The sequence below is a fragment of the Netta rufina genome (assembly GCF_964035555.1).
Source record: "Netta rufina genome assembly, chromosome: 9".
NCBI classification, from domain to species: domain Eukaryota; kingdom Metazoa; phylum Chordata; class Aves; order Anseriformes; family Anatidae; genus Netta; species Netta rufina.
The window spans coordinates 470914-487809 of record NC_140132.1 but is presented as its reverse complement, the minus strand read 5'-3'; the positions used below and the strand labels follow the sequence as shown (position 1 = coordinate 487809).

At 44.6% G+C, this 16896-nt stretch overlaps 2 protein-coding genes across 2 annotated transcripts; both read right to left on the bottom strand.

Moving 5' to 3' along the window:
• Window positions 1-4288: 4288 nt before the first annotated feature.
• Window positions 4289-8775, bottom strand: NCBP2 (nuclear cap binding protein subunit 2). The gene is made up of 4 exons (XM_084292311.1): window positions 8667-8775; window positions 8290-8471; window positions 7382-7520; window positions 4289-6739 (listed from the first exon to the last, which is right to left on the bottom strand). The coding sequence occupies exons 1-4, from the start codon at window positions 8745-8747 to the stop codon at window positions 6668-6670; spliced, it is 474 nt and encodes a 157-aa protein (XP_084148437.1). The 5' UTR covers window positions 8748-8775; the 3' UTR covers window positions 4289-6667.
• A 5459-nt stretch (window positions 8776-14234) lies between these two features.
• Window positions 14235-16426, bottom strand: PIGZ (phosphatidylinositol glycan anchor biosynthesis class Z; the record flags this gene model as incomplete). The annotated part of the gene is made up of 2 exons (XM_084292093.1): window positions 14235-15796; window positions 16309-16426. 2 exons carry the CDS (start codon window positions 16424-16426, stop codon window positions 14235-14237), a joined length of 1680 nt encoding a protein of 559 aa, XP_084148219.1.
• Window positions 16427-16896: the final 470 nt, after the last annotated feature.

The following is a 16896-nucleotide window of genomic DNA, read 5'->3' as shown; positions in this document are numbered from 1 at the left end:
TATGCCTTTCTAACCCCTAATACATTCTTACCTATTATAAGTACAATATCAGTATCTCCTTCTTAAATTGTTGGCTTGCAATGTCCAGAAACTTAGCTACAAATGACTCCATCAGGCTAAATTATGTTGATATTTATGCTACATGTAATTGGAGAAATAACAAAATAGCATTTTTTTCCATTTGTTTTTAAAATTGTGCTGAGGAAGAAGCGTCTTTTAATCATAGCTGAAATGAATTGGGGATCCTTATCAAAAAATACTGATCCCACGGGAATCAATAAATGACCCTCCCTAAAAAAAATAAAAATAAAAATAAAATAGAAAAGTCAGAGATACCTCTAACTTAAATAAAATTAAAACCAACAAAGTAACTTAAGATATAGTCTTATATCTGAAAACACGCTCATTCACAAGGCACTGAAGGCAATTTTCCTAGTCACTGACTAATGTTTAATTCACACCGTTTCTCGACTGAAGTTATTTCAGTTTCTTACTATGCAACTTGACTTCTGAAATCCTGATTCAGCCCTTCATCCAGGCTCTGAGAAAGTGGTAGATATTCCTGCAAGGGCAGAAGCAACTGGCTTTGTCTGGACTTTCTTGGAAGGGAACAGAATAAAATACAAGCAGGTTTCAGGCAAGCAACGGAGAATGAAGAGAAAGCTTCTGGGAGTCTGTCTGAGGAACATTCAACCAGAAATGCTGCTCTTTCTGAACAGTCAAGGGGATTTCAAAAGCACCTGTCTGCTCTGGTACACTCAAGGGAGTGAAACCATTAACATAGGACTAACTCGTATTTGGCTTCCACACATGAAGAACAAAATCTACATTCAGTTGTGCACTTTTAGGTTACTGATTCTGCCAAATTTAGCCACCACACAAAAGGTGAAATGAACTATGACTCTCCAAGCTGCAGAGGGAGGGATACATGTGAAAAGCCACTCCAGGGTTTTTTTTTTACATTGAGTACTGTGAACTGTCAGCAGCCACTGGAAATTCAGGCTGAGGTGCTTCAGGGATGGAAGTGAAAGGAGAGCAGTGTAAATATATACTCAACTCAACCGATCCCAGCCTATATAGCAGTATGTCAGTACTATCAGATGCAGTACTATATATGCCTGCAACTACTTTGGAAGGTACTAAAACGAAGCACGTAATGCCAGTCCTGTGTGAAGAGAATTCAGTTTGCTAGAACTTTATTTCATTTTTAAGATATTTATTTTGTAAAAATAGGTTAAAAGAACTGAGCCTGCAAGCATTGCTCATCTTTCCAAATCATGTGTGAGAACTGTACTGCACATATTTCTTGGTCTCCTTACACTCATGTTACCACGTCATGAAATACATTTCTGCAGTTAGGAAAGACAGTTTTGTAGGCAGAAGATCAAGAGGTTCAACTCCTCAACCAGCATAGGCTTCTCTAACACTCTGCGTAACTCCTCTTATACCTTAGATCAAAAAAGTATGTAACATAAAGGACACTTTCCTAGAAAGATACTCTAAAGACATTAAAGTCTGCAAAGCACTCAAAGGACTATTCTAACTCCATATAAGCAAATTTGACATTAAGACCCTGTCTGGTACCTTGACAATCTACATACATTTACCTCATGTTTAGTACAGAACTTTATTTCATAACATGCTAGAGACTGAAAAACAGATTTATGGCACACATGAATTTGCTGGAACACAGTTATAGCTAGTAAGTAGGAGGTTGTAAAACTTGGATTGGGAATCTAATAGTCAAACATCCCTTTAATATCATAGAAGTGCTTTTTGCAAAATTTTAGGAGGTTGCTAGGGGAGAAGAAAAGTCACTGAAGTTATTCCTTATAAATTCCACACTGGTTGCAGCCTTTCAGATGTACCAAACTAGAAAATGTACTACTGCATATTAAATAATTAACAAATATACACACCAAAATCCGTAGAAGTGAGTCATATCACAAACCACAGATCAGGAAGTCCTCTCTTCCTCCAGTACCAAATCCCACAGTCCTTACATGGACATCAACTGGCATAAAAACCTATTGAGCGTAATTGTTGGGGAAGATACAAACCCTGCACATCTCATTCAAGGGTTATGGGTGTGGGAACGAGGTGACTGAGGTGTCTTGATTGAACTCTTCTGAACAGGTCTGTTGAACAGGGGAGAGGAATTTTGTGGCTGAAGTTAGAGAGGTAAGTAGGCATCTGCTTTCCAGGACACCACACCATGCTGGACCTATAATGTTCTACAGGAAGTAAGACCAGCTTGAAGCAATCACAACTTCTCCATTTTGTGTTGAATATAATATGGCAAAACACATTATAATAAAGTACAACTGCATTGTTTTTTTTCAGAGAAACAGCAATGGGATACAGTCCTGATCTTTAGTTGCTCGCACTCTGAAAGAAGGTTTACAGATTAAAATTAGTGGGGCTTTTTGTCCACTTTTACAACACAAAAGAAAGCAAAATCATAAGACAGTACCACACGCAGCATGCTGTGCAAAACAGCTTTCAGCAGTTGTGGGCTGTCAGAAAATAAGCACATACTAATTTTGTAGTCACTAGAGGGAGCCATCTGGCATTTTTCTTCTGCTGCTCGTCAAATGTTCGAAATTCAAAATTCATGGTTGGCTAAGGGAAAGATTTGTGTCAGATCCAAACATACCAATTAGTAAATGCTGCAAAGAAGAGTTCGGATACGCAATTCTCCCTCTGTCTCCCAGTCTTTAGCTAGAAGCTAAAATAATTTTGGAGAACATTATCTCACTTAGGTAAAGTGTATCTTTGTCTTTGAAAGTAGGGTGGGAAGCAGGGTGGCAGAAAGATCATCTTCATAAACTGTGGAACACATATACAAGAACAAGTTTCTCCTTCTTTCAGGATGAGGTTTAAGAAGGAGTTCAGCAAACTGTCTTCTTCCTGTAACCGTGTTCAACTTACAGGGACGCAACACATCCTCACAACCTTTGAGGTAGAAACATTGAGTGCAGGAAGTTACACACCCTTAATATACAAATGCTACAGTTATGGAATCTCCTGACCTAGGTCATTCACTGAGAAATTAGAACGAAACATAATAGACTTTGCCCAATCCTTAACTATAAGGTGCTACAGAAAATAAAATGTAACTGGATGGAATGTTAAGTAGGAACTGCCAGAAGACAGACATGTAAATCAACCTTCAGTGAGTCTTCACAACAAAGAAGAGGCCAAAGACATCCCTATCTTAATTTTTAACAATCCCCTCTTTCATTAAGGTGTCTAAGCTTCCACTCCTAGTCTCAGATGCTGTATTACTTTATGGATACACTTCCATGAACATACCTAGTTATGATGAACAAGTATTTAGAAAAGCTAATATAGGTTACATTTCTGTGAAAGTGCGTATCATCAGAGTGAACTATCTTCTCAAAAAAATAAATAAATAAAATAAAAAAGGAAAGAGAGTCTGCACTTCCAAAAGAGAACCTAATCACAATGAATTTGCATGTTAGAAAACTAACCAAGCCCCGCACTGAAGTTTTACAACTTCAGTTATACAACACTAGCTTCAGCAGAGCCATGCCTGATTTGTATTGGGGAATGCAAAAATCAAACCAGGTTCAAGTGTTTTCCTCTATATTCTCTTTTGAGATAATACTAAGACTTTAAATGGTATGTCCATGTGCTCTTAAATCCCATTGTTCAATACCTCTCCAAATAGAAAACCTCACATTAAAACTTTTTACTTCCATATTAAAAGAATCTGAAAGCCTCATACTACTAATAAAAAAGCAATATAAAATCATTTTAACTCATTATAACCTTCCCCCACCATCTCATTAGAAACAGGTCAGGAATAAATCAAGTCACTTCCAACCACCTGGCTTCCCATTGACCAGGCAAAACAAGAGAGAATCAGGATCCCCTAATGAAGACAGGCTTTAGCTTTTCTTGTAAGGACTGCAGTCAAATGTCAGAAGTTCTAAGCCCTTTCTAAATGTTATTCAGTACAACGTAGACAGATATGTAACAGAGCTGCTGCTCCAAACAGAACACACAGAGCACAGCCCCTTCAAGCATGCTGTCTAGTCACAGTGGAATAGTACTGTTACTGTACTCAGTAAGCCAGCCAGAAGTATAGAGAGGATGTTTTTATTAGACACCACCGAAATCCTGAAGGATATTGCTTGATCTAAACAAATTTGATTAAAACAAGAATTTGTCTTTTCTTATGGTATCACATACATTGGTTTCTTTCTAGAGACTTACTCATGGTTTTTCATTTGTTAAGCTCTACAGTTTTTGAGATTATTGTTATATTTTTTTTTGTTTTTGTTTTGTTGTGTTTTTGTTACAATTTTTGAGATTATTGTTACAATAATAACAGATGTGAACTTTTTTTTTTTTTTTTTTTTTTTTTAAGACTTACCTCACATTGCTTGTCACCACATCGAACATTGACATTAAACACAGCACCACCTAAAACTGAACAGGTGCATATCAGCCCTTGCCTACTGGTATGCTTTATTCTATTAAGCTCATATATCTCAAAAGCAGATCCTCTCAGGAAGGTAACATTGCTCGTTTGCATTCTGTGGTGCTTGGTGAATCACTGCAGAGTAAGGTTCATTTTCTTTTTTTTTTTTTTTCTTTTTTTTTTTTATTTTTCATATACATTTCAATACTATTAACTCATTTCTGTTCTGTAACCCAAAAAATACCAGAATGAAGAGCATTAAGCAAACATCTTCACTTAAGAACAGAACAAGACTTAAAAACCCAGTCAAAGGGAAGGAATATTCCCTCTCCATCTTAAAAGATAGTAGAACGATGGTTGTGGGCAAGAGTCTGAATATAGCTCATTTCTTTCACTGACTCCATTTTAAGAAATAACAATCCACTTTAGTGTTGCAGCTTTATTTGAAAGTGACTTAAGAGTTTTGTTAACACCAATTTTTATACAAAATTGATACAGTGAAAAACAAACTTCAGAGGTTTCCTAGGGCAGATTACAGGCTGTAAACTCATCATCAAATGCAATATATAGAAAAAAAAAATAAAAAAATCTGTTCAGTTGTTCAGTCACGTTTACAGACCTGCATCGAGTAATTCTGAAAATCTGGTTTTACTCTTTGCCATCTAGTTTTACTACTGCACAAAAAGCGCCCACCCAAAGCTTCACTTATTAAGAAAGGAGTCTTACTACCATTCTACCTCACTGCATTTCCAATTTATAGTCACAGTTTTGACAAACTGTAAAATAGAAATACATTAATACTTCCAACAATATGTTAAATTAGTAACGGTCAAATTTTACATACCTGATATTTTAAAGGAGTTTAAGAAGTTATGGACAACAAGACACTCGGACAAAACGTTATGTATTGCAGTTTCCAAAGAACTCAGAAGTCCATTAACAACAAAACAAAAAAATCCCAAACTCTGTAACAGTTTCTTTCTAACCCTACCATTTCAGCAGTTCAATTTCACACCTGCTGGGATCTAATTTTTTTTCTATGTCTACAGTACAATATCCCATCACATGTACTGGCAGTATTAGTAAGATCCAGAAAATTAAAAAAAAAAATAAAAAAATTTAGAGTCCTGCAATTCTTTTACCAGTCTTACCACATGCTTGGAATAATGTAAGGCTCCTCACAAAATTAATCATTTTTTGTTTGTTTGTTTAACTTTTATTCTTACCTTTATCTGCAATTGGCTTTCTCAAATAGAAAATCTATTTTGAGGACAAACTTTCTCATTATACATACAGTTCCCCAAACACCCCATTTTGACCAGGGCAGGGAGAGAGCAGGGATGGGGTAATCTGTAAAAGCTTGGTTCCATGTCACCCTTGTAGTCACAGGAAAGATACTGTTCCTCAAATAGTAGGCTGTAGAGAGCTACCAGACAAGAGCAAAATAGTACTACTCCAACTACGAAAATAACTGGTAGTGTAATTCTTGCACTTGCTATTCCCTGTATCCCATGAAGCAAAACGGTTCTGAATCATGCCATGTCACGCAATCACATTATTCTTTGTAGAAGACTGAAAGGGTCTGTTTTCTCCTACCTGTTAGGCTTGCTTCTCACTTAATGATTATTGGGCTCAATCTGAATTGCTTTGTTGTGGCCCTTCAAGTATATGTGCTAACTCCACAAAGGAGCAGCATCAGTGTAAAAGGCTACTAATCAGTAACTCCAGAAAATCTGCAACTTTAAGTATTTCCTGGAAATTGGAACTTCACTTCCTGTTCATGTTCTGCCTTTTCCTCTCATCTCTGAAACACACATAAATCCTCCTTTATGACCCCTCTCCACCCTGTGATACTAATGTAAACAAAATCCAGTGATAGAATAATCAAGTTTTTGCCAGGGAAAAAGAAAAGCACCATACTGTTAAACCTTTGTTTCTTCTGAAAGAGTTACAGCAACTTCCAAAGACCAAAGTCTCATGCATAATATTGCTCAAAACCTTGCTCCCAGGTCCTTTGTATTAATGTACTCTGCAATGTTTTGAATCCTGGTATTAAAATGGAAGAGATACTGAACATTCCATGCGATTACAGGAACACTGAATATACCTGTGAAATTCTATTTATGTTAAAGCTGTGTGCAACAGACCTACTTTGTGCCTCGTGACATTTACAATGCAGATTTAGTTCTACTGCGAGGCTGATGAGTCATTTACTGTTCATTGGCATTGAACAGTTTTGCCATAGCCACCTCTTCCAGCATCATAGTCTTGTCGATATTCATCTCGGACCTTACAAAGGAGAACAAAAAAAAAAAAAAAAAAAAAAAGTCTGTGAAAGATATAAAGAAAAATATTTTCTCAAAAACTATTGCACCATAAGACTATCTATTTCTCAAGAACTATTACACCATCAGACTACACAGTCAAACTAGAGACCACTGTATCTAAGTGTCCACAAGAAGTTGACAAGACAAAAGAGAATGCAAAGTGTGTCATGAAGAAGCCCACAATACCACATACACAAATTTCCTTTTTAAAGGAATTGGGCATTATTAATCAAGACAGCCAAAGTGAAGGTGGCTAGTCTCATTTTTTCAGCAATAAAAGCATCTGCTACCTGCTCAACTGTAGGTAAGCTAAGTGCCATCCTTTGTGTTCTTGACAGTCTCACATTTTCTGAGCTTCATTACCCGAGACAGCCAACAAGTTTCTAAAAGTACTTTCAGTGAAATAAATACATGAAAAACGTTACATGTTCTTAGTGGATATCATCACCACAGACAAAATGTCTTCAGAATTAATGCATATTACTATCTTTAACAACAAGCCTGAAGTTGCTGTTTCTTAAGTCGTTCTGAGTGCGTTAATTCAAATAGCAATTATTCGGCAAAGTCACCAGTCCTTTAAAAACTGGACTGTACAACAACCTACCTGGCCCCCCGATCTTCCACGACCATACTGTCTACCCTCCTTAAAACCTGCATCCCAGTCTGTCCTTATGATCCTGTCATCAAGTCTGGTTCCATTAATGTACCGCATTGCATTTTCAGCATCTCCTCTTGCATAGTATCTTATAAATAAGTTAAAGGAAAAAAAAACAGGCTTCTAATAATTTCTGCATGTGGAAGGAAAAAATATATCCCATGAGCTGCAAAACCAAGTATTTGTTTGAATCAGGTTCCTGCTCAGATATTTTTAAAGGTGCCTGCCATTACGAAGCTACAGGGGCTAAGAAAACTAACATTAAATCAGAGTAACGTGCAGGAATGTACATGTCAGAAGTACATACATTGGGTCAAGTTGTGGAGCCACACTCTCCCTCAGAAGCACCAAGGTATGTTACCAAACAAAGAAAGAGAAGCCCCACATGTGTTCCTGTCACATCCAACTGCCATCACCTCAGCATAACAGAGTGATCCTCAGCAACACTTTGGGCCAAAGCCAATGCATCAGTCATGCAATGCACCAACAAAAACCCTCAGACACGTACTCACGCTTACAGGAACCCACCTTCCCTTGGGCACCAAGGGCAGGTTCGTCCTGCAGAGCTGGACTGGCTGCAGGAGCCCGGGCTGAAGCACCAGGCTGAAAGCGGTCTAAGGGCCCTTGCCTTCCACCCACTATGCCGCCCAGAATCATAGACAGGGTTGGAAAGAACCTCAGAGCCCATCTAACTCCAATACCCTGCCATGGACAGGGATACCACCCACTAGATCAGGCTGGCAAGGCCCCATCCAGCCTGGCCTCGAGCACCTCCAGGGATGGGGCACCCACATGAGGGCGCCTCAATCACTTTGTGCTCAGCAGCTCCCCCACAGGGCCCCCCAGCACAAGGATACTCCACGAAGCAGAACCCGCAAGCGGTTTTCTTCACTTTGTCCAGCCCCATGATGATCTTCTTGATGTCGCCACTCTTGCCAAACAGCTCATGGATCTGTTCTTCGGTGGTGTAGAAGGACAGGTTCCCCACGTACAGTGTGCAGCTCTTCCGCAGCAGCCGCTCCTGGTCATAACGGGTTCCCTGCAGGACGGTCGCCAAGTCAGCCCATCTCCTAGGTACGGCCGCCAGGTCGGCCCATCTCCCGACCACCCCCGTCACTCCGCCTCCAGGTCAACCCGTAAGCCAGCCACCCAACCGCCAGGTCACGCCGCCACGCCGTCGCCCGGCCGCCAGGTGACCCCGCGCCCCGGCCCCGCTCCCGCTCCTGCCGCCCACCCGGAAGTGCTGGTCGCGGTACTGGCTGAGGTCCACGTAGGAGTCACTACGCAAGATGCTGAGGCTGCCCCCCGAGCACATGCTGCCAGCGGCGGGGCGCGTCGCGGCTCTCGCGAGACCCGCGACCGCCGGGGCGGGGACGGAGGCGAGGGGGCGGGGACTCTCGCGAGAGCGCTCGGTGCCGGGGCGGGCGCGGCGGGAGGATGGTGTTGCGGCGGCTGCTGCTGGCGTTGCTGAGCGACCCGCGGCTCGTACAGAAGCTCTCCGAGGCGCCGCCCATCCGCGCCGCTGCCCGCCTCACCGCTAGCGCTCTCAGCCGCGGCCAGCTGGGCGCCCGCCGCGCCGCGCGGGAGCTGGGCCCCGGCCTCGCCCGCCTGAGGGATGCCTTCCTGCGGCCGCCCGGCGGATGGCCAGGGGCGCCCGGCAGCGGGAGGGGCCGCGGCGGCCGGCCCGGGGCCGAGCCCTGAGCGGCGGCACGAGGAGGAGGTGGAGGTGGAGGTGGAGGAGGAAGAGGAGGAGGAGGAGGAGGAGGAGGGCCGCCGGCGGGACAGAGGAGGAGGAGGAGGAGGAGGAGGAAGAGGAGAGGACCGCCACTGCCGGACAGGAGGAGCGTGACGAGGCGAAGCTGCTGCCATGGACTTACTTCAGCGCCGGCCCCCACTCTCCGCAGGACTCGACAACACGCAGAGGACGGACTCAGCGTTAAACATCAACCAAGATACTGTCAGCATTGCCACTTTAAGTGCTTGATTAAGAAACTTGAAATAAAACCACATTTCGCACCGGAATTCCGTTAACAATTCCTGTCTGTACAACAGTAATGTTCTACATTTGTATGGCTACTTCAATACAAAAAGCTCCGAGAGTGCTTGATGATGAGGATGGTGGTGATGGATAGGATAATGCCCTGCTTTACAGGTGGGTGCAGGAGTTTGGTAGCTTTCCGAAAGGCACACCTTAAGACAATGGTAGCAAAAAGGGTTTAGGGAAAAAAAAAAAAAAAGCCAAATACTGCTCTCCTAACTATAAATAGAGAAAAAAAAATTATTCATCTTACGTAACACACAGGGCTGCTTTACTCTCATCGTTGTTTCTAACACTGTCCATGAGACTAAAATTGCCATCCCACACTGTGTTTTACTATGCACAGCTGCCTAGATGCTTAGTTAACTTGGGAGGGAGGTTTCCAGTCTTGCTCCAGGTGAAAGAACCTTGCAAACCAGATGAGATGCACGGTTTCCTGCACTGCTGGTAAAATTAAACTTCCTGCCAACAAAGACTTAGGTGTGCAAGGATGGAAAACCTGTATCTGTAGTATAAGTGATAAAAGTAGCAGGTGAGACAAAAGCAGTGTAATGTCATTCTGAATTAGTGTTTGTAGCCCAGAGTCTCTTCCTGGCTCCATCTCAGGTTACCTGTGTAGCAGTGGAAGTGTCAGGTTATGGAATTGGTGCTTCATCAATTCTGAACAGTTTCAAGATCTACCCTGCTTATACAGCCAGAGATTGTAAATTTCAAAATAATTTTCAACTTTTAAAGAAAGCTGTTTAAAAACACCTCAAAACAGTAAATGGGATGTGGAATACAAGCTGTGGCACAATACTGTTGTCCCAGTATAAAAGAGAAAAGAGGAAATGAACTTGGAAAATACAGCTGGTAAGTGTCGTGATGCTTTTGTAACTTCTTCACTACTGGATGAGACATCAGTACAAACACACATGCAACCCCTCCCCCTACCTCACCAAAAAACACACACCTTCACTATGCAGGCCCGTCAGTAATGAGGGATAAAGGATCTTACAGTGAACACATAGGGGAGGCTTTTAACACAATATGCTTTATGAGAGAGATGTTCCTTAAAAATCTAGACTGAATATTTAATTTGGAAGATCCTGATTTAATTTGGCAAATCCTTCATGTGGAAGGATTGTTAGTGAACCTACCAGGGGTGGTGCCCCGCTAGACCTTCTCTTCACAAACAGAGAAGGACTGGTGGAGGACGTGATCGTCGGGAGCTGTCTTGGGCAGAGTGACCACGCAATGGTGGAGTTCACTATTCTTGGCGAGGCCAGGAAGGGGACCAGTAAAACCGCTGTATTGGACTTTCGGAGGGCTGACTTTGAGCTGCTCAGGACACTAGTTGGTGGAGTCCCTTGGGAGGTGGTTCTGAAGGGCAGAGGAGTCCAGGAAGTCTGGGCACTCATCAAGAAGGAAATCTTAATGGCTCAGGAGCGGTCTGTCCCCACGTGCCCAAAGACAAGCCGGCGGGGAAGAAGATCGGCCTGGCTGAACAGAGAATTGTGGCTTGAGCTTAGGAGAAAAAAGAGGTTTTATAAGCTTTGGAAAAGAGGATGGGCCACTAAGGAGGACTTTAAAGAAGTAGCGAGGCTGTGCAGGGACAAAATTAGGAAGGCCAAAGCTCATCTGGAGCTCAATCTGGCTACTGCCATTAAAGATAACAAAAAACGTTTCTATAAATACATCAACACAAAAAGAAGGACTAAGGAGAATCTCCATCCTTTACTGGATGCGGGGGGAAACTTAGTTATAAGAGATGAGGAAAAGGCGGAGGTGCTCAATGCCTTCTTTGCCTCAGTCTTTAGCGGCAATACCGGTTGTTCTCTGGATACCCAGTACCCTGAGCTGGTGGAAGGGGATGGGGACAGGATGCGGCCCTCATTATCCATGAAGAACTGGTTGGTGACCTGCTACGGCACTTAGATGTGCACAAGTCGATGGGGCCGGATGGGATCCACCCAAGGGTACTGAGGGAACTGGCAGAGGAGCTGGCCAAGCCACTATCCATCATTTATCAACAGTCCTGGCTATCTGGGGAGGTCCCAATCGACTGGCGGCTAGCAAACGTGATGCCCATCTACAAGAAGGGCCGGAGGGCAGACCCGGGAAACTACAGGCCTGTCAGTTTGACCTCAGTGCCAGGAAAGCTCATGGAGCAGATCCTCCTGAGAGTCATCATGCAGCACTTGCAGGGGAAGCAGGCGATCAGGCCCAGTCAGCATGGCTTTATGAAAGGCAGGTCATGCCTGACGAACCTGATCTCCTTCTATGACAGAGTGACGCGCTGGGTAGATGAGGGAAAGGCTGTGGATGTGGTCTACCTTGACTTCAGCAAGGCTTTTGACATCGTCTCCCACAGCATTCTCCTCAAGAAACTGGCTGCTCTTGGCTTGGACTGGCGCACGCTTCGCTGGGTTAGAAACTGGCTGGATAGCCGGGCCCAAAGAGTCGTGGTGAATGGAGCCAAGTCCAGTTGGAGGCCAGTCACTAGTGGCGTCCCCCAGGGCTCGGTGCTGGGGCCGGTCCTCTTTAATATCTTCATCGATGATCTGGACGAGGGCATTGAGTGCACCCTCAGTAAGTTTGCAGATGACACCAAGTTAGGTGCGTGTGTCGATCTGCTTGAGGGTAGGAAAGCTCTGCAGGAGGATCTGGATAGGCTGCACCGATGGGCTGAGGTCAACTGCATGAAGTTTAACAAGGCCAAGTGCCGGGTCCTGCACCTGGGGCGCAATAACCCCAAGCAGAGCTACAGGCTGGGAGAGGAATGGTTGGAGAGCTGCCAGGCAGAGAAGGAACTGGGAGTGATGGTGGATAGTCGGCTGAATATGAGCCAGCAGTGTGCTCAGGTGGCCAAGAAGGCCAACGGCATCCTGGCTTGTATCAGAAACAGTGTGACCAGCAGGGCTAGGGAGGTGATCGTCCCCCTGTACTCAGCTCTGGTGAGGCCGCACCTCGAGTACTGTGTTCAGTTTTGGGCCCCTCGCTACAAGAAGGACATCGAGGTGCTTGAGCGGGTGCAGAGAAGGGTGACGAAGCTGGTGAGGGGCCTGGAGAACAAGTCCTACGAGGAGCGGCTGAGGGAGCTGGGCTTGTTCAGCCTGGAGAAGAGGAGGCTCAGGGGCGACCTTATCGCTCTCTATAGGTACCTCAAGGGAGGCTGTAGCGAGGTGGGGGTTGGCCTGTTCTCCCACGTGCCTGGTGACAGGACGAGGGGGAATGGGCTTAAGTTGAGCCAGGGGAGTTTTAGGTTAGATGTTAGGAAGAACTTCTTCACTGAAAGGGTTGTGAGGCACTGGAACAGGCTGCCCAGGGAAGTGGTGGAGTCACCATCCCTGGAAGTCTTCAAAAGACGTTTAGATGTAGAGCTTAGGGATATGGTTTAGTGGGGACTGTTAGCGTTAGGTTGGAGGTTGGACTCGATGACCTTGAGGTCTCTTCCAGCCTAGAAAATTCTGTGATTCTGTGATTTTTCTTAGCCTCCCTTTAGACTCTGGTATCAACCATTCTTGTCTCTGTTGAAAAACTGGAAAATAAGGTCTTATGTAAAGTTGTATGGATGAAGAACTGCAAAAAGCTTTACTGCCATTATAAGCAGAAAGAATTAGTGTCAGATTCAGTTCATAGAGAGAGGTGTTACAAATGTACTGAACTGTACCTCCCTCCAGGTCAGGATGTTTCTGCATTTGAAGTTCTAAATGTTCTGAAATAAAATGTTTAGTCATGCTACAGTATCCTACTTTAAAATGAAACTGGTCTCAACTAGGGCACCAGGGCTGTGATCCATCATTCCAATTAAGCTGGGAGCTGATCCTGAAAGGTGAGGGGGCATAGGGAATGTGACTCCTCCCTGGTAACCTGCACGCATTCCTGCAACAGAACTGGTGCCCCTCTAACCTTGCCATCAACCAGTTCAGAGATCTGTCTGGTCAAATGCATAAAAGGAATTGGGCCCCTCCAAGGTGCCAGTTTTCTGTCTGCACAGCTCCTTGAATCAAGCATTGCCGGGCACAGAGCCACCTGAGAGCAATGAAAGCTGTGACACTCACCTGGAATGCAAAAAGGACCTGCCCCATTTCAGGAGCTAAGCAGCAGATAGGCTTAGTCACATCAACCAGTGACCTCACATTGCTGTATGTAATATTCGTGCAGAATTTCTACAGGAATGAAACTGGCAAAAACAATGCTTGGATTTTAGGATTTAGCGTAAGTGCCTATGCTGAAGTATCTTCCGAGTTCTAAATCAGATTCTGTTAGATCAATACTAGGGATTTTTCAAGACAGAACCACCTAAGAGCATCTCAGACAATAATATCATGATGCTAATGCCTATATTGTGACTGCAGTCTGGTCTAATGAGTGAGGAGGTTCTGTCTAGTCCAGTAACCTCTCTCCGGCAGCAGCAGTGTTAATGTGTGTTATCAGTAACACAGTCCACAAGCCCTCTATCCAAGTCTGTAAGAACTTTTAAAGTATATCTCATGTGAAAAGAGCTAAGCTTGAATCACAGTTTTTGTGGACTCTAAGTTCACCCTCTCTCATCAGGAAAATTACACAAGTTCTTAAGAAACACCACAGGGACTGAATGACTCGCATCTAGCAAGAGCCGGCTATCCTGAGGAGTGTACGAGCATGAAGAAAGGGAATGAAGAGAATCAGGGAGCTCATGGGCACTGCCCATACTGAGCATGGGACTGTGACAAGGGGGGTCTGACAGCACATTTGTGCAGAGTCAAAGTGTAGTGAAAAACTATCACATTGTTCTAACATCTAAGGGCTCTGATGATCTCTGCCTAGCTGAAGGATGTATAGTCCTAGCTGACTTCTCCAATTTTCACTGAAGAGGAAGGATATTTGTGGTGGGTCTTCCATTGATAAGTGTGGAAAGATCAAAGTCTCGTTCTTGAGCAAGACACCACACTTTGTAATTGTGGCTCTGACTGTTCCAGGGATTATAACAAAAAAATGGCAGTCATTGCAGGTAAAATTCTTTGCTTGCTGCCCTAATGTTTGGCAGAGGGTTTCTTCTTCAGATCCAGCCATATCGATTACTTCTATATTTGTGTCCCTTTTTTTGATATTAAGCAGAGACCTCGGAGGCATGTAGGTGTGAGCAAAGAGTAGAGTATAGTGTCTTGTATGGTTTGAGGACCCTGGAGAATGCATGAGATGTTCCAGGTGAAACAAACATGGTATCAGTCCCCCCTGGTGTAGCCACCCAAACACCAAAGCCCCAAGGACATTGAAAATAATAATGACAGATTTCCACTTCATAGCTCTGTTCTGTGATGTGTTGAACAGGACTAATGGCAAGATGAGAGGAATGAGAAAACGAGGTTCTTGGTGACTGAACAGGGAGAGGAATGCCAAAGGAACAAAATAAAACAGCAGTAATTTTGGATTGCCCTCGGAATGCACAAATACCCTAGGTGACCCACGGTAGTATGATTTGACCCGCATTAATTGATAGATGTATTTCTTTAGCATTTTAAAACCGGCACCAATGGCCAGAATATGTAAGATCCCAAAAAGCATTATTCCATTGACTGTAAAATGCGTAACTCGTGGGTGACTTCCATGCTGCGCAAGATTATGAGGATTGAGATTATAGCTGAGAAAATTTAAAGGAGTTACTACAATTTTGTGGTTCAATTGAGCTATTACATCAAATAGGCTGCTCTTTTTAATGCTGTAAAAGTTGTCTAAGCCCACGGAGGTAAAATATAAGGTGTCAGCTGTTATGAAAACAATGGCAGTAAAACATGCACAGGTGATTAGCTTCAATAAGGGGTTTATGATAGTTTTAATGCTCTTTTGGGAGTCAACATTTAAACCTGCCCAGTAAAGCAGGGGCATTAGTGCAAATGCCAAAAAGGTTGGCCTATTGAAAAACCCAGCAGTTGTTACAATACCTATGAGAGGGCTGCTTGTAGGCTTTACTGAGCTGCTGTCAGATTTGTTGGAGGAAACCAATACCAAGAGAAGAGCAAAGAGAAGTCCTTCAAGCGTGTTGGTAAATGTTCTTGTGTAAAATACCAGAGTGACATACGATCCAGCCAGAAGTACCAGCGCTTTCCATGGATCTGCTTCCCAGGAAGGAGCTAATTGATACACGCTATAGTCAAGTACAAAAGAAAAGATTGTAAAGAGAAGACGAGGTGATACAAGAAGGGTGTAGCTGTTGATGCAACTTGAACATATGTCCAACTGCTGCAAAGACTTGACCACCCAGTAGGTAACTCCAGAAGTCATTAGTGGGAAAACAACTGTTCTGCAAGGAGAGCTGGAATGGAACTCCCAAGGGTAATAGACCTGTAGGTTTAAAATGTCTCCTACAAAGGAAGAAAGAACAAAAAACCAAACATACATATTACATTTTATTCAGTAATTCGGCAATAGGGATACAGCTTAGTGTAAAAGGCATCACGATGCAGTGCAGTCCCTAAATCTTTGGGACTAATGTCAACCATGATTTTTTTAGGATCACACCATTAATTTTAACCAAGTTTCGGAGACAGAACCACATCTCTTAGGGCAGCACGGCTCTGGCCAGCGCTTACTTGGCAGCAGCTGCCACAAAAACCAGACCACCAGGGGCGGCCGCCGGGCTCCCCGCTGCCTGCAGGGGCGGCGTAGCAGAGAGCACCCGAAGCAGGGCCGGCAGCTCCCCGCCTCACCTGCCGCCTTTGTGTCCCCCGGCCCGGGACCACGCCCGGGACCACCACCGCCCACGAGCGGCGGCGGTGGCGGCGGGGCCCCCTCACGTCCCGAAGCCCCGCGGCTGCCCCGCCCCATCCCCCCCCTTCCCCCGGAGCCGCCGCCCTCCCCCCCCGGGTCGCCTTACCTGCCATGACTTCGGGTGACTGGAAGAACTCGTCGGGATGCAAGTAGCCGGCCTGTGGCAGTAGGCACCAGCCCGCCCGCAGCGCCGCCAGCACCGCCCACAGCCGCCACGCCGCCATCTCGGGACCGGCCCGGCTCGACGGCGGCTCCGCCGCGCCACCAGGGGGCACTCGCCCTCTGCATAGTCATGGCGGAGCGACCGGGCGCGCAGGTGCGGGCCGCTGAGGGGGGACCACAGAATGGGAGTTGCTGGGGGAGAGCAGCCAAAGGGAGTCGGCTCCTCCAGGTGGATGGAATCTATGAGAAACACTCTGTAGTCAAGAGATTAGTCTCAGGCGAGGATCTCAGTGAAGTAGTAATTTATTCGCGATTGCAATGGCGGGCGCCCCACAAGCAGGAGAGCACACCTACTAGTCACACAATACAGTTTATATACTTTATTTCTCGATGACGAGGCTCTCCTCTGTTTCCCTATTGACTGGGTAATCCAGGTTCACAACCTATCCGATGCTTCACAGACAATACATGTCCTTCAGTTGCCAGCCTGTTACTTTTCAAATTTATTTTGACTTTTTTACTGTTTGAAGTG

What these genes read in the sequence shown, in the direction of transcription:
- NCBP2 (XM_084292311.1), bottom strand. Translation starts at nt 8,747, where the DNA reads ATGTGCTCGGGGGGCAGCCTCAGCATCTTGCGTAGTGACTCCTACGTG. An exon ending in TGCGGGTTCTGCTTCGTGGA is followed by an intron (nt 7,521 to 8,289) that starts GTATCCTTGTGC and finishes CTTATTTATAAG; the next exon opens with ATACTATGCAAGAGGAGATG. An exon ending in GTGGAAGATCGGGGGGCCAG is followed by an intron (nt 6,740 to 7,381) that starts GTAGGTTGTTGT and finishes CTCCTTTGTAAG; the next exon opens with GTCCGAGATGAATATCGACA.